This window comes from Halictus rubicundus, chromosome 2 (assembly GCF_050948215.1).
Source record: "Halictus rubicundus isolate RS-2024b chromosome 2, iyHalRubi1_principal, whole genome shotgun sequence".
Lineage (NCBI taxonomy): Eukaryota > Metazoa > Arthropoda > Insecta > Hymenoptera > Halictidae > Halictus > Halictus rubicundus.
The window spans coordinates 25,764,094-25,787,025 of record NC_135150.1 but is presented as its reverse complement, the minus strand read 5'-3'; the positions used below and the strand labels follow the sequence as shown (position 1 = coordinate 25,787,025).

The 22,932-nt window shown below is 41.7% G+C and overlaps 2 protein-coding genes across 3 annotated transcripts in view; one reads left to right on the top strand and one right to left on the bottom strand.

Annotated features, from left to right (window-relative positions):
- Positions 1-22,932, top strand: part of LOC143365797 (uncharacterized) — a 91,126-nt gene that overhangs the window by 2,558 nt on the left and 65,636 nt on the right. For both annotated transcript variants that reach the window (XM_076806330.1, XM_076806329.1), the window contains exons 2-6: positions 687-928; positions 1,013-1,375; positions 1,453-1,792; positions 1,864-1,988; positions 2,048-2,107. In XM_076806330.1, coding sequence (XP_076662445.1) covers positions 695-928; positions 1,013-1,375; positions 1,453-1,792; positions 1,864-1,988; positions 2,048-2,107 — 1,122 coding nt within the window. In that variant the 5' untranslated portion in view covers positions 687-694. The remainder of the gene's footprint in view (positions 1-686; positions 929-1,012; positions 1,376-1,452; positions 1,793-1,863; positions 1,989-2,047; positions 2,108-22,932) is intronic.
- LOC143365814 (uncharacterized) overlaps positions 7,295-22,932 on the bottom strand; it is a 47,884-nt gene continuing 32,246 nt past the window's right edge. The window contains exons 3-4 of the mRNA XM_076806364.1: positions 19,698-20,061; positions 7,295-8,651 (exon numbers count right to left, since the gene is read on the bottom strand). Of these exons, the coding sequence (XP_076662479.1) occupies positions 19,775-20,061 (287 nt within the window). The 3' untranslated portion in view covers positions 7,295-8,651; positions 19,698-19,774. The remainder of the gene's footprint in view (positions 8,652-19,697; positions 20,062-22,932) is intronic.

The window sequence follows — 22,932 nt, the reverse complement described above, 5'->3', positions numbered from 1 at the left end:
TACGTATAATATAGAACGTGTAGAATAAAAATAAAATAAATTCTATTAATAATGGAGTCATTTTTTCAAACATTCTGTCGTTCAAACAAACGTTCTGTCGTACAAATTGAAATTATAGTCAGATCATGCTAACAAGTCACTAAAATCGTCGCTAGATGGCGTAACAGTCTCTAACGATAGATTTTGGTCAAGGTCTGCTGCAAATCTGCCAACAGACTCTGCCGCTTTTCTGCCATTCCATATTCAGATATCTGAGGTTAATATACTCACCATAGTTAATATCCTTGGATGCTCTATTCAAACATGTATCAATTTATTATTTAATGTACAAATATTGATGTAACTATTTGAAAATCTCGACTAGATTTCATTATCTTCGCTACGGTCCTGATGCAGCGAGGCGAAATTGATTTCCGGTTACCGACTCGGTATTTTTCCAGTCCATTTTGAAGTTTATCGAAGGATTAAAAGATCGAGAAAGGTTAGCCAGACATGACTTTGTGCAATTTTTGTAACTCTTTTTTTTTTTAATCGTCTAACAATAAGCTCAATAATCTTTAGAGACGATACAACAGGTATCGTATTCCTACGGTATCAGCGCTCCATGACTATGGTTGTTCATTTTAAGATTTCCCCGCCACGCCGGTGATAAATCGAATCTGCATCAACAATCAAATGTTTTACAGTCACGAAGATGCAGTGGACAAATTACCGAAGATTCATTGGGCGATTAAAGTGGTTCAATCCGACGAACAATCGTCAATCGAGTACGGGAAGTAGTAAATTTATTTTTGGGCAGGATGTAGAAACGGCAAGAAGAAATGGACAACCGATCGTTGCCTTAGAGTCTACTATCATTACTCATGGAATGCCTTATCCCGATAATCTCGAAACTGCTATTAAAGTTGAGAATGCTGTTAAGTCAAAAGTAAATGATTTGAAATTATAATACATTCGAAACAATGTCATCAATTTCTTGGACTTATATTTTCTGGATTTATATTCTTCTTAGGGTGCTATACCGGCGACTATAGCAATTTTAAAAGGACAGGTGCATGTTGGATTGAATCGAGAGCAATTAGAAACTCTGGCTAATCCGAATTCCATAGAATCCATTAAATGTTCTCGCAGAGACGTATCTCTGATTACCTCTCAGAAACTCAATGGGGGAACAACCGTTAGCGCTACCATGTTGTTGGCAAATTTATCTGGTATACCTATAATGGCAACAGGAGGAATCGGTGGTGTTCACCGTGGTGCAGAATCAACTTTTGATATTAGCACAGACTTGTTAGAGCTTGGACGCACTCCTGTGGCTGTTGTGTGCTCAGGAGTTAAATCTATTTTAGACATTGAGAAAACATTGGAATATCTGGTTGGTATGTCCTTGGGCAAAGAGAAGACAGACTTTGTGGTATCAGAAGTTTCACGTAGATTTGCTCTTTTTCGTAGGAAACTCAAGGAGTTCCGGTGATAAAGATTGGCGAAACTGATCGCTTCCCAGCATTTTACTGTAGGGAGACTCTTCAGGAAACTAAAGCCCCTCATAGAGTGTCTACTTCAAAGGAAGCTGCAGACATTCTGAGGGCTCAAACGGAACTGGGTCTTCGAACAGGACTACTGTTTGTTGTTCCGATTCCTGAACAACACGCGTTGGATCCAAAGGAAATGGAATCGGCTATACGCAAAGCTTTAGAAGCTGCGAAATGCAAAGGCATAACTGGAAAGAACGTAACTCCATATCTGTTGGAAGAACTAAACCAAATTACATATGGTCGATCGTTGCAAGCCAGTAAGTATAGGCAAACTTTCTTTGCGTTTGAAGCTTGATGATAGTCATTAGAAAATTTGCATTTTCCGTAGATATGGCGCTCATAGAAAATAATGCGAGTATAGCAGCGGAAATTGCGGTAAATTTTGCCGAAAAGTATCAACGTTGCTGGAACAGCTCGGCGCTTCATTGTTTGCTAAAACCAAAAGAAAATCCAGTAAGTCGAAACTAATGAAATAAAAACACGTAAAAATACTAACGTTGTGATTATCGTAGGTGGTGATCGGTGGGGCTATAATGGATACCATTCTGCAGGTGAAGGAACCGATGATAAGAGTAAGTAAAAAACGTTGACACAGAATTATACTAAATAACCAATTTTTCCTTGTATTCATATTTCAGAGGAGTAATAGAACGTTTAACAGTATGTACATACAGTTACGACCACATAGGTTTTATGTACATTTAAGAATATCGAATAACATGAACTCATAGTACAGTATGGGGAAGAGTGACATGATGTAACAATAGAACACGAGTGCGGCAAAACATGATCAAACTCAACGTATCCGTGTCGGTTCGGCATTGATCGCGAAATTCGTGAAACCAAAGGAACGCGAGAACAAATCATTTCGAAACGGATCTTGGATTGAGAGAATTAACCCTGAAGTGGACTGTCGAAGCTGCCACGGTCCTATAAAAGTTTTTCATCGTCGTTTAGAATTTCCCAGAAGAAGGGGAAAGTTACCTTCGACTGCATTCCTACATACTTTCACTAATGCTTAAATAGAATTTGATTTCGGTTTCGTATGTAACGAAAGTATCGGTATAACTATCTAAAATTGATTTCTATTTATCGATTCGGTAGAAACGAACGATTAAACGGTCGAATCGCGTTGTCGCGCGTTCAAGGTCCGTTTTAAAAGTCCACTAAAGGGTTGAAGAATAGGAAATTTCGGTGGAGGTAATTCGAGATAAGCGTGTTTCGTTGTGCACGAGGATACGCGTAATCACCGCAACGAACGTAACGAACGTATTCCCATACAAGAACACTTTTTCCCATACTTGGCTACGGTAGTCCTATAGAATTTAGAGTTGTACGAAACAACGTACGATACCTTGTCTAACCATTTACAGATTACAGTAAATCGGGTTGTTCGTGTTGTTTCATTTTTGTCTTCTTTAAGCAGGCACTATTCAAAGCTCCCTCTCGTCCATTCTTCTCGGTATTACATACGGTATTACACTTAAATATCAATTAGTTACAAATTTGCTACACATTTGAACGTTTTGAAGCTTTCCTCTCGATTATGGGGATCGTATAGTTGTCCAGGATTCAGGGGGAGGTACATCCGAGCGAGTGGGAACATAGAGATGAACGAAGTCGTTCGTTCGCTATACAATTATACGACACGCGAGGATTCGACGAAGCCCAACCGTGTAAACAAACCGTACGGACGAACTCAACGAATGTCCAGAAGGAATCCATAAGATAATGGAACGCGCGGCTGGTTGTAATGTCCCGTAGCAGGCGAAAGTTAACAGCTTAATGTCTAATCGAAAAGGTGGCGTGTACAGGACTGTTTCGCTTCTGGGCGGCTTGCGATAACGGTATGGTAGCTGCCATCTAAAATGATCAGTTCAAAATCAATTTACGCTACCTCTCGTTATACATATACATGTACATTTACATACACATGTACATATATGCGTACACAGTGCGTCCCAGCCGATCTTTCTCAACGATCGACAAACGTGTCTCGGTGGAAAACGACGAATCGAAGGGGGAAAATATTCGACTCGAAACTATCTGAAGGTAGAGGCTTAGGTCTACCTTTAGGTCCAATGTCCTTGGAACGCGTTACGAAGTCCGGACGAAGGTCAACGTCTCGGGCAACGTTGCCTCTATAAAAAAAAGGGTCGTCGCTTCGGTTCGGTTTAAAAAGATGGAAACAAAAATAGGTCGCGACGTCGTAGGTCGTTGGATCGGTCTTGACCTCGACCATCGAGCGCCACGACGATAAAAATATGTAGTCCCGTTGCGAGAGAAAGGGAGAGAGATGTGGATGACCTTGAGAAGGCTCGTCAGACCATTAGAGATGTCGAGATCCGTTCGACGCGATATCGCGTTTTCCTCCGAGATTCGTTGTTAGCATAATCGAGAACAAGCGGAGACGTGGTGGGTGCTCGAGTCGGCCGGTTCAACCTGTACGCAACACGAGCACGGGTGTGTAATGTCCCTTTTTAGTGGCAGAGGCTGGTATGACTGCGAGGTGTAAGCTTTCATATAATTAGTTTAGCTTAGTACATTTAACGATAATTCGATGGCCTGATTAAGAAAGAACCCTTGACTACACGAGACTACTCGGCGCTACTCGAAAATTATACGGCGGCGTTTGAACTGATATTAACACTAGATTTACGGGACCCGTCGAAATGGCGGTTTCTAATATTTTTAAATTGCGAATATTGAGATTGTAAAGATTAACAAATTGATTTCTTTGGGTATATAGTATTTAAAAAATGGCTACAAACTTTGATCGATAGATTCGTGTTGTTTTTATAAAGTAATGTAAAATAGCCATTTTTAGTGCTCCGCAAACCTAGTGTCAACGACGAAATGCAACGGATGACGAGACCAACGACGAACAGAACAAAAGAGAACTCGACGTTAGTAGGATGACATCTAATCGAGCGCGTCTCAATGTACGATGTGCTAATGATACCCTGTTGTCCAGACTGATATTACTGTTAATCAAACTTTGTTAGTCCGACTCTCGCTAGGCGCGTTACTCGCTAGGGCGATAGGACCAAACGCAAAGAGCTTTTCCGGTTTATTGACGGCTTTTTTCTTAAGCAGACGATCGACGACTTAACTTGTACTCTCTACCATACACCGCTATATATACAGTCTACTAAATACAGTGTGTCCATTATCATTGCGTTGGTAAAACGTATAATCCTATAGACTCGATTAATCCTAGCTAGGAAGCCAATTACTTTGAGTATCCGTATCTCGTACTCGTACGACTTACAGTTTTACAGCACTGATCAATACAGACTACTCGCGCTGCGCGTATCCGTTTATATAAAAAGAACTATTTCGGAATTTTTCTTATACCCATCTCTCCTTCTAGATTTACCATAGTATTATATTTTCTCCGACGTCCGAAACCGTCGGACCGCCATATGCTGTTTCTAGTGTTCCTGATTTCTCGACATTTCTCATTTCTCGAGAAATGAGAAATAAGACTATATTCCTCGAGAATTTTTAATACAATAAAAAGAATATTGGGAAACTTATGGAATATCGTTAATAATATTCATCGAAAGGGCAAAAAACTTTGACTCAGTGTTTATTCCTGTTCAATATGTACATAACTTTAAAAACAAGAGAAAAATAGACGCTAAATGTAACCGATAAATTTATTTCTTTAAAACCAAACTTTTATAAAGTGAAACATTACGCTTCTGTTTTGAAATGACTTCTTAAGAAGCATAATGCGTCTAATGTAGAACTTCTTTTTTTTTGTAACAAAATCTGTAGCCGTAGAAAAATTTCTTTCATTTTGCGTGGATGTTGGCTTTATCGTATACAGAACATCCAAAAGTTGCTGAAGATAGGGTGTCCTTTTTCCAGTGGATTCAAAAATTTGGAATTCCTTTGTTAGAGTCCGGAATTGATTTTCTTCTGCCGCTAAACTCTTGACACTAAATTCTTGAAGGCTGTCTGCAATTTCTAATTCTAACTGTTTTTCCAGTGATAGTTCCTCATCCTGAGAATCTGAAAGTTTTTCACTATTTTCATAAGAATCATTGTCATATTTTCCAAAAAGTCTGCTTAGAATTTGTTTCGCCATTTTATACATATCTGCCTTGGATGTTAAATACAAAAAATGTATCTTCTGAATCTTTTTGCAGAGATTCTGGATTATGCAGATATTTCATAAGGGACACAACAATCTTGTCTCTTCTTTTAGATACTTCTTCTTGAATAACAACGAGAAGCTCATTACTCAATTCAGTATTCGGTTTTTCTAAAGTTTTAAATAAGAATTTAAGAGAATTTAAGAATTTATACGTTATAAAATAAATGAGATTCGTAAGAATTTTCTAAAATTTAAATTTCCCGAGAAATACTGGAATTTCTCGAGAAATGAGAAATAATCAATTATAAAATTTCTCGAGAAGGAACACTAGTCGTTTCCCGTTCCCATTCCCTGATGGACGCGTCGCGACCGGACTGCGGATGTTTATGCGGACCTTTCGATGGCAACTTTGAAAACAAACTTAATTCTTCACCGGATAAAGACTCCTTCGAGCACCTGCTTATTATTAGCCCTCTCGCTAGTTTGGAAGCATAACAACATGCCGACGGATTCTCGAGAGAAAAGCGTAGACGTCCGATCCTCTTTTCGAAAAGAAAACGGATTCCCGAGCGCAAAATCAAATTTGGCAGTAGTACACCGGCACAGTCCGCCGTAACTATCGTTCATCGGTGATCGTTGTCGCGCGTCCCCCTCGGCTATCCGAGGCTCGTTCGAAAGTTCGAAGCATGATCGCGTCGAAGCGACAGACAACGTTGTCGCGCGTAGTGTTCCTGATTTCTCAACATTTTTCGTTTCTCGAGAAATGAGGAATAAGCCTTCAAGGTCATTCCAAGGTCATGGTATACTAGCTCGTTGAATTCGTCTTGACACGGGCTATAATACTGTTAAGTCAAAAATACAAAGTGCCATTTAAAAAAACGAAGATGACCTTGACAATACTATAAAACAAAATGTTTCTCGAACTTTTTTTCATTGCAATATATAGCCAATCGAAAACTGATCAACTTTTGTCGAAAATATTTTTTGTCAGATTATCGCAAGTACTTAAAAAATGGGACATCCTGTATATTGGGAATTATTATACAGGGTGGGTCACCTATGGTTTGCACCTCAAATATCTTTGTTGTTTCTAAAGATACGTAAAATATGGTAAGGACAAAGTTGAATGATACAGTGGGGCTGACACGATGCCAAAAAATAATGTTGTTTTTATGTCATTTTTGTAGAGATATCAAGGTCACCTTGACTTTTTTAAATGGAACCACCCTTTTTGTAAACACCTACGATGATAGCCCCTTTCATTAGGAATTCAGTGACAATAATTATTCCAAGGTTATTCAAGGTCACAGACAGAGAAAACGTATACAACTAAAATATGGAAGCAGAATATTGGGAAACTTTTACACAATTCAGTATTCAGTTTTTCGAAAGTTTTGAATAAGAATTTAAGAGAATTTAACACTAGATTTACGGGACCCGTCAAAATGGCGGATTCTAATATTTTTTATTTACGAATATTGAGATTGTAAAGATGCATCGATGAGGAATCATTTAACAAATTGATTTCTTTGGATATATATATTATTAAAAAGATGGCCATACATTTTGAGAGATGCAATCACGTTATTTTTGTAAAGTAATGTAAAATAGTCATTTTTAGTGCTCCGTAAACCTGATGTTAAGAATTTATATGTTATAAAATGAATGAGATTCGTAAGAATTTTCCCAGATTTAAATTTCTCGAGAAATGAGAAATGATCGATCATAAAATTTCTCGCGAAATTCTCGAGAAGGAACACTAGTCGCGCGGTGGTCGCGTACGCACGAGAAACGCGGGCACGCGACACAGCCGGGGGACGATCAGGTGAAACGCTCGCGTGACGATCGACGATTAACCTTTTGATATATCTGCCCGATATCGTTCGCGAAAGTTTCATCGCGAGCAACACGCTTGTATAAATAACAGCCTCGAGTTTGTCGCTGCGCGAGCGAAAACGCTTGTCGGAAAGTGGAACGCCGCGGAGCTGCTTTTCCAATCCCATTTACGGTTCGATGCCGATCTCTCGCTGCTGTTCCCTCTATTAACGTTACAGATAATTTTATTTTTTCTTGTTTTTCTTCTTTTTTAAGAGTTCAGACGCTGCGCTCCGCCTTTGCCGGCGTCTCGATCTCGTAGCTCGGCAATATAGACAGATTTGATCGAGTCGAAAGAAACGCGTGATCGCTCGAAAAATCGTGTGGTCGCTTCGTAGGATAAAAAAATCGTCGCTGCTACGATCGCAACGGGATGGTTTGCAAGCTGGTTTTGTTCTACCGTTGGATCACCCTGTACGATGGATCGGATATTTCAGCAAAGATCCGACGACCGGTATCTTTGCTTCGATCAAACTCTACTTGAACGGTGTCCGACTCTCTCTGCGTACGGATTATCTGATCGGCAACGATAGTTACATTGTACTGTGACATACTACTCGCGTGACTCGCATGAAAATCCACGCCTCTTCTTACCACGCCGCGCCTCGCCTCGATGGAGATCGAAGAGGGTTGGGGATGAAAGCGAGACAGAGCTTTTTTCGCGCGTGTGGGATATTCACGGGTGGAAAGAAATCTACAAAAGTAATCGATTTCGAGGTGAGGAGAAACGATCGAGGCGAGGAGAGACGACTGAAGAGAGACGCGCGAGAAATGTACGCGAAGAAGTAGAAAGAGAACGCGCGCGTCACCGGTTCGTTCCGTTTCACTCGAGTTTTGTCCGGCTCGGTCCGCTTCGCGCTAAAAGCTCGGGAACTCGAAACCACTTTTCCGCACCGTGTGTGTCTCCACAATGTTGCGTTTTCCGTCGTTGGCCGACGTCTTGATTACCGAAACGGCTGGTTGTTCGTCACTCCCGTCACTCTCGCCACTCCCGTCACTGATTAGCGTTGATAATCGGCTCGTCTCGGCTCGGCCCGGGTCGCGCCGCGCAGATCTTGCACTCGCTGCGAACCGCGTTGTCGCAGGAAAAGTGTACTGTGTGGATGTGGTATATTTTGTAACGGTCAACTTTATACCTGAAAATATTCGGCAGAGTTTCAGTAAACGTCCATCGACACTCTCGTCGACGGAGTTTTAAAAATCAACGAATGGGAAATAGTTAGTGTTTGCGCTCGCGCGTGCTCACGGCTCCTTGCGAACCAGGGGTGGTTCTCTCTCCGACGATTTTTCTCCGAGCGAAAAGAATGGAACGTCGAACCGGTGGAAATTTCGATACACTTTTCCTGCAACGCGCGCAACGTTCGCCAACGCGTCCGGCTCGTTACGGGCTGCTCGAAGGGGTTTCGGGAACGATCTCTGAAAAAGCTTGGAAACCACCCCTCGTCCTGTCGTGGTTTCGCCCTGTTTCGCGAGAGAACGCGCTCGATAGGTATTCTATACGTTTTTGATTTGGTCTTTCGTTATACAGGGTGGCCCACATAACTCTGAACAGCTCAATATCTCGAAAACTGTGCCATCGATTTTAAAGTTCTTAGCCTTAAATTGCATGGAACTGAAGGGCCTTTCTGACTACATAAACGTGAAGTGGCCTCCCTTCCCCTTTAACGGGGGAGGGGAGGTACCTTTGTAATTTTAAATGGAACCCCCTATAAAATGTTACATATTTAGATTCTACCGGAAAAAACAAGTCAATTTTGTCTGAAACATTTTTTTGTCAGATACTTCCATGATGAGATATAACAGTTTGAAGTTTCGAGTTGTAGGTACTTGAAGCGCTCGGAAATAGCGTTATGGAATTATACGCGCTCGAGTCCTTTGCTTATTCGTGAAGAAATAAAATGTACTTTAAATTAAATGTTCAAAATGTCCACCACGGGCTTGTAAACATTTATTTACTCGAAACATCAAAGTTGTTCTAACATTTTTTAACATTTCGGGAGTCACTGAAGCGCAAGCGTCACGTATTCTTTGTTTCATATCCTCTTTTGTCGTCGGTGGTTCAAACATAACTTTGTCCTTTACATATCCCCATAAGAAAAAATCGAATGGTGTTAGATCGGGGGATCGAGGAGGCCATTGACGAGGTCCCCCACGACCTATCCATTTGTTCCCAAATTTTTCGTTCAAAAATTGCCTGGTGATGATTGCAAAACGTGGAGGAGCGCCGTCTTGTTGGAACCACATTTCTCTTCTAAGGTGCAGTGGCACATCGTCCAAAAGTGCAGGCAAATGATTTTTTAAGAAATCGCAATAACTTGCAGATGTTACAGTTTCTTGAAAAAAATAAGGTCCAATCACAAAATCTCCTATTAGGCCACACCAAACGTTTTCCACGGCCCAATAATGCAGATTATGTCTATTTACATGCCCTGAATTCATAAAAGTGGCCTCATCGGAAAAAAGTATTTTGCACAAAAAGTCGTTTTCCACAACACCCTGCAGTCACTCACAAAATCTTACGCGGTGATCGTAATCTGCTATCGAAAGCTCTTGTGATAAAACCATGTGATATGGATGATACTTTTGCCGTTTCAAAATTCGTTGAATTGATGAACGACTAATATGTGATGTTTGTGCAAGTGTACGTTGACTAATATGAGGATTTAATGTAATTGCAGCAAGAATACTGGCACTATTATTTTCATTAGTGACAGCTTTACTAAGCCGCTTTTCTAAATTATGAAATGTTGCACGACATTTTTTGATCCCATAACGTTCAAAAAATATCACTGCTGCACGCCGATAATTTTTTTGGCGTTCACCTAAGGTTAATAACATATTCACTTCTGTGTCAAAAGTAGCCATAATCACAATGTTACTGCTCGAATAACAGCTCTAAACTGAAAACGTTTTCATAGATAAGTGAGTCAAACTCAAGAATAGTAAATATTATTGTTTGTGTTTCTTCATGAATAAGCAAAGGACTCAAGCGCGTATAATTCCATAATGCTATTTCCGAGCGCTTCAAGTACCTACAACTCGAAACTTCAAACTGTTATATCTCATCATGGAAGTATTGACTCGTTTTTCCGGTAGAATCTAAATATGTAACATTTTATAGGGGGTTCCATTTAAAATTACAAAGGTACCTCCCCTCCCCCGTTAAAGGGGAAGGGAGGCCACTTCACGTTTATGTAGTCAGAAAGGCCCTTCAGTTCCATGCAATTTAAGACTAAGAACTTTAAAATCGATGGCATAGTTTTCGAGATATTGAGCTGTTCAGAGTTATGTGGGCCACCCTGTATATAAGCCGTCGCACAGCGGGCCAAAAGCGCCAGAACGTGGCCAAAATGCAAAAAATGAATTTCACGTTAGGGGTATGGCTCTTGCCGCATTGGATTCTCAGGTAATGACTGTATAAGAAGCCGAAGGTAAAAAGGTCTTATTACCTATACCTACTAAATGGTGGGAGTACAAATATCCCATACAGTCGTCTCGCAGTTTTCGTGCAGTGAACTACGTTGTGAAAAAAAAAGGTGTCAAGCTTACAATTTTACGGAAATTGAATTTTTTTTTTGTGCGTGTACGATGGGATGCTGTTCCTGGAAGTAAATACTATACATAATAATAACATTGGATTTATATTAATTAATGCTTGGAATGTATGAAGTGAACGATAAAACTTGGTGCACAGATTTTACAAATGTATACTAGAAGTTGTATATTCCACAATATTCCACGGAGATTCTTGTCGAGTCTTGTAGTAGACACTATTATTTAACATTATTTTGAAAAAGGAGCTGCCCAAAACTGCCCCTTTCGTAACGCGATCCATTTTTGTGACGCAGAGGTAGTCGTGGTACCAGTTACAAGCATGTTTTCTCGAGAAATTTAGAAGTTCTAATAAAATTTGTTAAATAAGCATTGTATGGTTCCACTTATAGAGTTTTCTGATACAACAATTTCTTTTTTAATAATCATTTTTTTATTGTTTAAAAAAAATTTTATTTTTGCTTTTTGCAATTTTGACATCAGATTCATATTCGCCGGCCCGAAAAATATGGGAATACTAGTTTTCAAGAAAGTCCAATCATTTTGTTTACGCATCCGCGATATTGAATCCGCCATTTTGTTTTTTTTAAATAATTTTGACATCAGATTCATATTCGTCGGCCCGAAAAATATGGGAATACTAATTTTCAAGAAAGTTCAATCATTTTGTTTACGCATCCGCGATATTGAATCCGCCATTTTGTTTTTTTTGTAATAATTTTGACATCAGATTCATATTCTCCGGCCCGAAAAATATGGGAATACTAATTTTCAAGGAAGTCCAATAATTTTTTTGGTTACGCATCCGCCATATTGAATCCGCCATTTTGTTTTTTGCAATTTTGACATCAGATTCATATTCGCCGGCCCGAAAAATATGGGAATACTAATTTTCAAGGAAGTCCAATAATTTTTTTGGTTACGCATCCGCCATATTGAATCCGCTATTTTGTTTCTTGCAATTTTGACATCAGATTTATAATCAGCGACCCGAGAAACCTATGAGTGTCAATTTTGAACTAAATTGAAGTACTCCTTCCTATTTTGGCCACGTTTTGGCGCTTTTGGCCCACTGTGCGTCGCGTCGGGTTTTGTCTCGCGACTTGCGACTTGTGACGCGGTAACCGACGCGCGACATGCGACGGCGCCGGTTTACGCGCGCTTGGTCTTGTTTTACGATAGTATAATGGCCTGTGTCCATTCGAGAATCGAACTGTCGCGAGTTACTCTCGAGAGTCGAATTGGTCGGTGTACACGTTATCGAGAGTGCTATTCCTTTCGTCAAACTCTCCGATAGCACTCTCAACACAGTGAATTCTCGTTATAAGTCAGTTGCGCGGTCCCGGCGACTGACAATCAGACGAAATCTGAGGTTCTCGCCGAGCGTTGCATTTGAAATACACAGGGCACGCTGGAAACCCAAGAGTCACATCCGTCTGTAAGTCATAAACCTATGACTACTAAGCGATAGTGACAAGAAAGAAAATGTCTTGCTGAGAAAATGTCTTTCTCCGATATAATGTTGCACTTAGAAACGGGCAGCGAACCTCGAGAGCGAGGTATGCGGTGGTGGGGGTTGCTCCACTGACTCCTAACCGCGAGGTTGGCACTGACTAGTAACGAGAATTGACCGTACATCGACGAATTTGACTCGCGACAGTTGTACTGTCAAATCGACACGCACCCTAACGTCTAACTAGCTCGGCGGCTGCAGTCTTCCTTTTCACTAGTTTTTGCGTTCGAGACCTGGGACAAGTGAGCTATTTCTATCGATCGATTTCTATCCTCTCGCGCGCGATATAAATACCTAACAGAAATCCTGTCTGCTATCCTCGGAACGAGATTATCTACGGTTCTACTCGGCCGACGCTAACGAAACGTCCAAGCGTCAATCAAAATCGTCGCTCTAAAAATACAGCCGAAACGGAGCTACGTAATCGAGTTTACCGAGAATTTCGCTTCGGTGTCGTTGAACCGACACTCCGGATAGACGGTCGAACCGGCTCGATGGAAATCAATTATTTTTGTCCAAGCAAACACCGAATTTCGACCGTTTCACCGAAACTCGAAACGAAGAAATTTCCTGAACGGTACCCTGAAAAGAACGCTTCCGACGAAAAGAAGGTACGAGAGTCGCGATTAAGGGCCAAGGGTAGTCACGTGACTTTTGCAGAATCAGATAAGATCCGTCTTGGTCTTGATTATCCGCCGCAATTCAAAAATACAAAAGAAAATTGAATTAACTGTATAATGATATTCATAATAACCAACTGGAACTATTTTTGCCATAATTGTTACTGTTTTTATTTGAATATAAAAATTAATGCCCGTGCCATTTTTGGGACATTGGCGGAGTGTACTACAGTATACAAAAAAACAAAATTAAAATTATATATTCGTTTTATTCAGCGCCCCAAAAATGGGACATTGGCGGATAATGGGTTAAGTCTGTGACTGAACTCGTCACATTTTTTGCTCTATATTATCGGTATCATGAATTCTGACGTCAGAAACGTGCTTCAAGTTTTTCGCTTTATTTCGCAGAGAATCGAGGCAAAATATAGCTCAATTTGTAGCTGGAGATATTTTCTAGCGCGCGCTATTCTCGATTTCATCCAGAACACTCATCCAATGGCGTAAAAATTCTTTGATTCCACGGCACGCATATCGTCAATTTTTGGCCTACTTCGAACGCTTACATTACCAAATATCTGCATAATCTCGTCAGCTCATGATCAGCGCGCGCTAGATTGAACCTTCCTTTTTCGAATGAGCCCTTTCCCAGCGAAAAATATTCTCATACAAGGACGAAAAGTTGAGGCACGTAAAACCATTTTTCGACTATTTTTGTCGGTAACGTAGTCACTCTACCTTATCGGAAATACACTACCGCTCAAAAGTATCCGGACACCTTGATGGATACGTCGATGAATTTCGTAATTAATTTTAGTGTACTATTGGTAAGTTCCACATACGTAAATTTTTATTTAAGACGTTAGATATTTTATAAGAAACTAATAAAAATCGATTTTAGTCACTATTTTAGGCACTGCAGTAACTTCTATGCAATGCTAATACATATTTCGCAAGTGTCCGGATACTTTTGAGCGGTAGTGTATACAGGGTTAAAAAATGTTGTAGAACGATAGAAAGTTGTCTCGGAACGTTACCTAGTGGGACAGCTGTTCGGTTTCGGGTCCGCGGGTTCCTCCGTTTCGAGTTTTGAGTTTCTAGTTTACGATCGACGAGTCGGTCGGTTAATGGTTTACGGATCACAGTGAGTTCGCGTTATAAGTCCCTTGCGCCGTTCCGGCGAGGGACATTTAGACGAAATCTGTGGTTCTCGGCGAACGTTGCATTTGAAATGCACAGTTCACGCTGGAAATGTAAATGACGAGTAGGGACAAGAAGGCTGAGAAAATGTCTTTCTCTGATACCGTGTTGCACGTAGTCGCCGAGGAGTGTAACATAACATAACAATAATCGAATTACAAAACTTCTTTATTTTTCATTATTTCTTTATGAGACTTTCACCAACATATTCGCGGCATATCTCTGATTGAAATGAAGCCAAATTTGGTATAATTCCGATGATATTTACCTGTGTAATGAGTAGACTGCGGATTTGATGCATTTATGACAAAAATGGGTAAGCAGAATTCAAAGCAGTGGACATATTAAAAAGATTTAAGGGCACCAGCGTATCGGTTTTAGCTTGATAAAATAATTAAAGGAAGAAAGAAATTTTTTACACTCCTCGGCGCCCTCGCGGAGTATACCCCGCGGTGGTGTGGGTAGTTCCAGGGACCGGTAAACGCGAGGCTCGTAGGGACTTATATCGGAAATTCACTGCAGTCATTCCCTGTGCCGGGTTTTAGGAACATGGACGACGCGCTGCCTAACGCGTTCCCGAAAGTAGTCAATCGATCGACGATCGAGCACGAGTATTCTGTATCCGGCCCGAGGAAATCTACGGACTGGCATGGTCCGACGATTTCCGGTGCGGTCCTCCGTTCAATCTTCTCCTCTTAATTGGAATCCGCGAGCGTGTGCGCGGCAATCGATCGTTGCGCCTATAGGAAATCGATAGACCACGATCCTGTATAGCGTTTACGCGGGATCTCGGGAACCAAGAAAATTGTGAAATCTCCCGGAGCGAAGGTGAAGCAGTGGTCCCAATCGACGAATTAGGAGGAAAAAATACTAAAATCATTTTTTCTGTTGAGCACAATACCATTATTTATATATCTTTTCATTCTAAATTGAATGAGGCCATAACGAAGTCGATGCGATTAATAGTTTCCGAGATATGGTGATGCAATTTATGATTAAAAAATTTATGACTTACTGGGACAGATGATTATTTTTCAATTTAGCATTCCTCTGATGATAATTCAGTATTCTACTTGCCCGCGGGCACCCGTTTCACTTGACAAATTTTGACCTCCTGCACTTTCTAGCTCATTCTCTAAATAATTTACCCGTATATGACGATTCTTGGTCACAGTCGACTGTATAAGACCTAATTCCTTCAGGTGAATAACCATGTCCCGCCGAGTTGTAGCGCGCACTCTGTCTACAAAAAAAATTATTTCTCACAAAATGGCAACTAAAGGCGAAAAGCTATTGAATTTGTATCGAGTACAGGAGTGTTACTCTTGCTTAAAAATAGTTTGAATTAGTAACGTTTAGTAACTTGGGTTCTGCACTCCGCAAAACGCGGAATAGTTTACAAAAGTACCGAGGACCATGTGTATCAAGATGTCCCGAAGTAGAAATAATAATACGAGTCACTAAATTGAAATAAATTTGTCGTTTTATATTTACCTTCAACTATGGAATTCATATTATCATGAATATAAAAGTATTTCTAATGCCAGGTAATCGGAACACACGTTTTCACATACACTATTTCGCGACAAGCGATCGAGTAACCTAAAACAATTATGCGTTGCGACGCGATATTTGCGTTCGTCATTCGTTTCATTGTTAATGAGACTCAGAGGACACTTTCCGTCCCTGTGGGATGTATAGTACATCAAAAATTCACTGATACGTATTTTCTTTACCTTTAATTTTGAACCTCTTTGCTCCTAATTCATCGATTAGGACCACCGTGGGCCGCTTCGCTCCCTCGGATCGTATCGCTACGAGACGACTGAAAAATCGGTTTCGAATTTCCTGGACTTCCCGAGATCTCTCGTTAACGGTGTCGGCGGTTTTTAGTGTTAGGTGAGTAGGGTGTTACGGGACGGGGATTTGAATAGAAAAATATGAACGACGCGTCGTCTTCGGTAGTCTGGCCGGAGTGATCTCGAGTGTGCTCGGCGATTGCATTCGGGGAGGAAAGCTACGCGTACGTCGTGCGCGCGATTCGAGCGTTCGTCGAGTGTTTTTCTCTGCTCGAGGATCCTTTCGCGTTGCGTCGCCATCGTTCGAGAAGGACGAAAAAAAAAAAACAAAACAACAAGAACGGAAAAGGTGTTGAACGCGCGCTGCGTTAATTGCTCGTCGATCGACAGCGCGGTCGGGACACTCCGAAGAGACGAATCTTTGCTCTTGTTTCTTTTCTTCCCTTTGTTTTCTGCGCGTCCATTGTCCCGCGGTTTTCGCGTAGTCGCTCGAACCGCGCGCGCGCGTGTAGGTCGAGAGGTCGAGAGGTCGAGAAAGAAGTTGCCGCGAGTGGCGGCTCGCGACTCGAACGACCAAAGAAAACGGAGAGAAACGAAGAGAGCAATCGAACACGAACCCCTCTCCGGATTCGATGGGGAATCGGCGTATGCACCTGCGAAACCGGAACACGATCGCGGATATAAGAAAAAATCAATAGCTCGAACGTGTCCTCCGGTTCGTTTTCGGCTAGTCTACCGTTCCGACGAGCGCGTGTATTGTCTTCTTAGGAATGGATGCGCTGCTTCCGATCGTCTCGATTGAAAAAGTCGTCTGTTCGTCCGTTCGTCTACGCGTATGGGTATGCGTGCGCGAGTGTTCACGGGTATGTACGTACATATATCTTTAGTTTCTCTCTGTACACTACGATCTAATTATTGTATTCTCGTCCGTTCGGACTTTTTTCAGTTTGCTCGATTATGAGAAGTCCGGTTGCCGGATTCTCGCTACCGTTTTCTGCCTGTCGTCCGTGGGTTTGGTCCTTCGTCTCGGAAAGCTCGCCGACGGTATACAGTATACTGTATACTGTATAGTAAATTATCGTTGTAAGTCACTGCTGCCGTTCTTTTCACCGACGTACGAATCGGTGGTTCTCGCCGAGCGTCCCATTTGAAATACACAGGCCACGCTGGAAACCTAAGAGTCATACCGTTTGTAAGTCATAAGAAACCTATGACATACAAACGCGACTGACGTTCAAACGGAAGGAATATCCGTCTCCGATATAATGTTGCACGGAGAAGCGGACAGCGAAGCTCGAGGGCCGTCGTCGACGAGGAGTGTGCCACACATTGTCGGCTATATCGGTGTGAGACCAGAAGACCACTACTGATCCAATTACAAAGCTTCTTTATTTTTCGTTATTTCTTTATGAAACTTTTACCAACATATTCGTGGCATTTTTCTGATTAAAACGAAACTGATATAATTCCGATAATATTTACTTGTGTAACGAGCGATAAAAGTTTCGAACACAGAGAAGCACAGCGTATGGGAAGGAAAGAGCCGCTGAGAGTCGCGGCCGCTGGCGCAGATCGAAGCCCGCGTGAGCGCGGGCCTTTAAATGAAAAATTTAACTTCTTTATTATTAATTATTTTTTTATGAGACTTCCACCAATATATTTGTGGCATTATTCTGATTAAAATCATATCAAACGCGATATAATTCGGATCACATTTACACTAATTTTCCGTTAATGTAATTGTTATGGGAAGTAACTTTCATCGCTCGTTACACACGCAAATATCATCGGAATTATATCATATTTGGTTTCATTTTAATCAGAAAAATGCCACGAATATGTTGGTAAAAGTTTCATAAAAAAAGTAACGAAAAATAAATAAAGTCTTCTGGTCTCACACCGATATAGCCGACAATGTTGTTCTCGAGATTCGGCCACTCACCGCGGTGGTGTGAGGTGTTCCACTGACTTATAAACGTGAGATTGGCACTGACGTACAACGATAATTTACTGTACGGGGCGTTTCGGTTACCGGCACTCGACGTACGGAAACGTATATTACGTTTTAAACGTATGTTAACGTATCGCGAAACTGGGCCAGACCGTGTCTCCGAATCTGGTCGACGTTTGAATTCCTCTCGCAAGTCCAATTCTTTTCGCTCGTCCAGGAGCCGACAGTGAATCGACTCAGGTTTTGTTCTCTCGCTTTGGGGAGGAAGGATTGTTCCGAAAAATACGAGTACAGTGATTTCTCCATATATATGTCGCCACGGCCTGGATGATAAGCGTCGTGGAATTATCCCCACTACCGCGGGGAGGCCTCGAGAGGCCTCGGACGCCGAGGAGCGTAAACATAAACGCGGCTCGGGTATGTCTCCCGGATGATACACGAGCGTTGTTGACATATATCGAGAATTCACTGTACCGTCTTTCAGATTTTAATTTAGACGTCCACACACGCGTTCACAGAAAGGGCCTAGCCGATTTCACTGATTAACACTTTGACCGCCAAACTAGAAACCTCAAAAATTCCCTAAAATCAAAGTAAGTTTTCTAATGAAATAAAAATTGAAAGAACTTAAATGTGTGATATTGAGTAGTCCTCCAACTTTCTTGAATTTTACAGATCCTAATCAAATTTGGTGCAGTGGATATATCAACGTAAAAATTCATTTCAAAACCTGGACAAATAATTCCGTCACCCACATATGGGTGACATGGCAGTCAACGTGTTTTAATGAACCATTGGAAAGCTGACCAAGAAAAATCCCTGTGAGCAAAATGTCAACCCCCTATCTTGCCCGTGGGGGTAGTTACAGGGTAAATTAGATTTTGCGCGTTCCGCATACTTTCCGCACTCTGATGCTCTTCCTAAAATTCTGAAAAAAATGTGGCATATTTCGGATCCTAGGACAGATTTTTCACAATTTTTTCAGATTTTTTCTTGCAAACGTGGTCGTAAAAAGTGAAAAAAAATCGGAAAAATGCCCTCGCCCTCTTGCTACCCTCACGGGCAAGATAGGGGGTTGAAATTTTGCTCAGAGGAGTTTTTCTTGGTCATCTTTCGAATGGTTCATCAATTATTGAAAAACTAAGGGCAGGCTCGACCTTTTTAATCGGCTAGGCCCTTTGTCGGCAAAGTGGTCTGTGCCTTTTCGGGGTTTGCCGGATTTCGGAGTCACCGCGCGTCGGGAACACTGTCTTCGGGATATAGGGACTGTTGTACGAGTTCGCTAGACCTTATCCGGGAATCGGGAGCCGGGCGGCGATATCCCTGGCCCGGGTGGAGCGGTTTCAAGGTGGCACGGGTTGACCCAGTTCCGGTTCAGCTTGCAAAGGAATCCGAGGAGCGGCTCGCGTCGTTTTTCGCGGCAGGGGAGTTGGTAGGGGAGAGGTCTGTTTACGCTTAGGTTTCGTCACAAGCCATGAACCGTAAGCGAAATATACGGTATGGGGCGCGTGTAGGGCGTAGAGGGCAGCGCACGCGAGCGAGCTTACTTATACACGGTGATCTCAGCGGACCGGTTGCTCCTGTAGAGGAGACGGTTCGAGGTGTTTCGCAACCACTTCCATAGTCAGGTGCGCCTGCCCTGGCCGGCCGTCGTTATCCCCATGACGGGGCTGCCGCCGTTCGACAGCAGCAGCCTCCTGCCGAACTCCCGCATCTCGTAGTTGTTGTTCCCGTTGCTCTTCTCCCGGGCGTTGCAGTTGTGGCTCGCCGACGTCAGCGTCGTCTCCTCGACGATCAACCCGGAGTGGCTGTTCGTGTCGCTGTCCGCGCCCCCGTCCTGCAGGGTATTCGACAGCAGGAGGTGCCGACCCGCGCTACAGTCCTCCGTTTGCAGCAGAAACGACGCGTTCCCTGAAACCAGCCGGAATACGTAGAAAAGTATCGGCGCTTCGCAATCTATGGACTACGAATCATCGACCGGGCGTTATTTACCATCGGACTGCGGATTCTATGGGTTTATCACAAAAATGGGTCGGCACAATTTAAAGCAGTGGACAGAGATTAACCCTTAGCAGTCGAGTGGTGACTCTGAAGCAACACTAGAAATTGTTGTGGCGTTATTTCAAGGAAATTACAAAAAAATGTTACAAAATTTGTGTTTAATGGATTACTAAAGATATAAATATTATATGTGGAAATCGGATCGGTTTCGTATGAATGAAATTAGAATATTGTAAGACGGAAGAACAGTTTAGTTTTAGAATGAAAATAGCGCCGAGTGCGAAGGGTTAACAAGATTTAAGGCCACCAACGGATTGGTCTCGATTTTCATATTATAAAAATACTGTAATATATTTTTATTTATTTATTTCACCCGCGGAAGCATACCCGTCACCCAGATGTGGGTGACCTGGTGACGAACGTGTTAAAAAAGAAGAGAGAAATTTTTATTTCGCTCCTGTGTCTTGTGGTCAATGCAAATGTGTTTTGTTTTGGATGAAGATCCGCAGTCTATTTATTATTGATTTACATCTTATTTATATCGACACTTTCATCTTCGACCAACAACGTCCCGATTAAACACTTAAGCACTGTACGCCACTATAGTGGCTTCCGTGGAAAGCGTCTGTTTGAACGGTAGAAACCACTATAGTGGCTTTTGTGCCATGCGCGGCCAGGCACGCCGTACCTGGGAGACAGAGTTGCGGACAAGCGCGCCGCACAGTGGGCAATTTGGACAAAATCGGATTCAAAATCAAAGAACTTTCGATAGAAATGAGGTAGAGCGATGAAAATTTTTTTAAATGAAAGCTGCAACTTTGTAGAATATAGGAAAAATAGAGCGATTGCGGTACGAACGTTTTTTAACCTCGGGAAAATTCGTTAAACGGGCACAAATTCAAGAAAATTGTGGTTTTTCCAATACCACGCGCGGAAAAAATTTTTTTTTAACATGCTATACATCATTCCCCATAGATTTTTTCACGCTGATTTCAAATCTGGTCTCAAAATTTGTCTACGACCTCAGGATTTTGCAAAAAATAGATTTTTGTGACAAAAACTAATGAAGTTATTTTTTCGTTGAAATGATTGGATGGTAATAATCTCCCTATTTTTCCCATGTTCTACAAAGTTTCAGTTTTCATTTAAAAAAAATTTCATCGCTCTACCTCATTCCTATCGAAAGTTCCTTGATTTTGAATCCGATTTTGTCCAAATTGCCCACTGTGCGCCGTGCTGAAGAAGCAGCGAATCACGAGATTACATCGGATGACTTTTTCATACTGTTCTTTCATCGTTCGATAGATTCGATAAATATCTGCCGGTGACATCGATCGGAAATACGCGCAAAAGATTTCGGCGTCGCGCTAGATATTAGGCGACGCGCGACGCCTACCTTCGAGTGAGATTAAATATTTTTGAAAGGGAGATTCGAGTGCCTTCTTCACGAACTCCACCGGATTCTCAGAGTTTGCTTTCTATGCAAACACACGGGCAAATGGACGACGGATAGGTACATAAGTAGCTTCTATGTTTCCCTTTTTGCTCCGACGCTTCTTTCGAAGTACAGTCGCTGATGACGTCTTTTGGCAATTTTTTTACGTTTGTTTCTCGGTTTGGAAAATCTTTATTTTTTTCAGAGAAACATCGTACTTTCGATTCTAACGATTTCTATTAGGGGTACCCATAAGTAATCAATTATTCGCAAAGAATTTGTTTTGCCTTTAGTTCTGTACCGATGAAGAGGAAACACGTATTCTTTTACAGTTTTCGGTAAAGCAGTGTTCAAAATATTCTAAAAAGTATCATTTTCTTTTACAACCCTGTAATAAAATGGCGGCGTCCGTACCTTCCGAGGATCATATTCGTCGTTGCATACTTTTTCATTTTCATGCGGGATTTAATGCAACAACAAAGAAAATTTGCGATGTTTATGGAGATGTATCGAAGGTCAACAAATGTCAACGTTGGTTCAGAAGGTTTGCTGCTGGTGATTATGATCTCCCTGACAGGCCTCGAAGTGGACGTTGAATTTGATAATGACACCCTAAAATCTCTAGTGGAAGCTGATCCAAAATTAAGTATAGAAGAATTATCGAGAAGCCTTGGGTCCACATGGTCAACTATACGAAGGCACCTGCACGAAATGGGAAAGGCATATAGGCAAGGAATATGGGTACCGCATCAATTATCTGAGACCAACAAGAATATTCATCAATTTGCAGTTCATTGCTATCCAGATTTCGTAGAGATCCATTTCTTAGCAGAATCTTTACCGGAGATGAAAAGTGGATTCTTTATGGTAACATAAAGCGTTCCAAGCAATGGCTTTCTGCAAATCGAACCGCAATATCAACCCCTAAACCTAGCTTATCGCTTAGAAAGGTGTTACCGTGCATTTGGTGGGACTGTCGTGGCATAATTCACTTTGAGTTGTTGAAACCTGGAGAAACAGTTACTGCTCCATTGTATTGTCAGCAGTTACAACGGCTGTATTCAGAACTGTTGAAAAAGAGGACATCTTTGGTCCACAGAAAAGGTGTAATACTGGAAATTGACAATGCCCGGCCCCAAAAAGCGAAACTCACTCAGGAAAAAATCAAAGAATTGCAATGGGAAGTTTGACCGCATCCCCCGTACTCACCGGATATTGCTCCCTCTGATCTTTTCAGATCTCTGGAGGATTATTTAAGAAATAAAACATTCTGTAGAAAATGCAAGGAGGCACCTTGAGTCATATTTTGCTTGAACCCTGGATTTCTATAAGAGGGGTATTGCAAA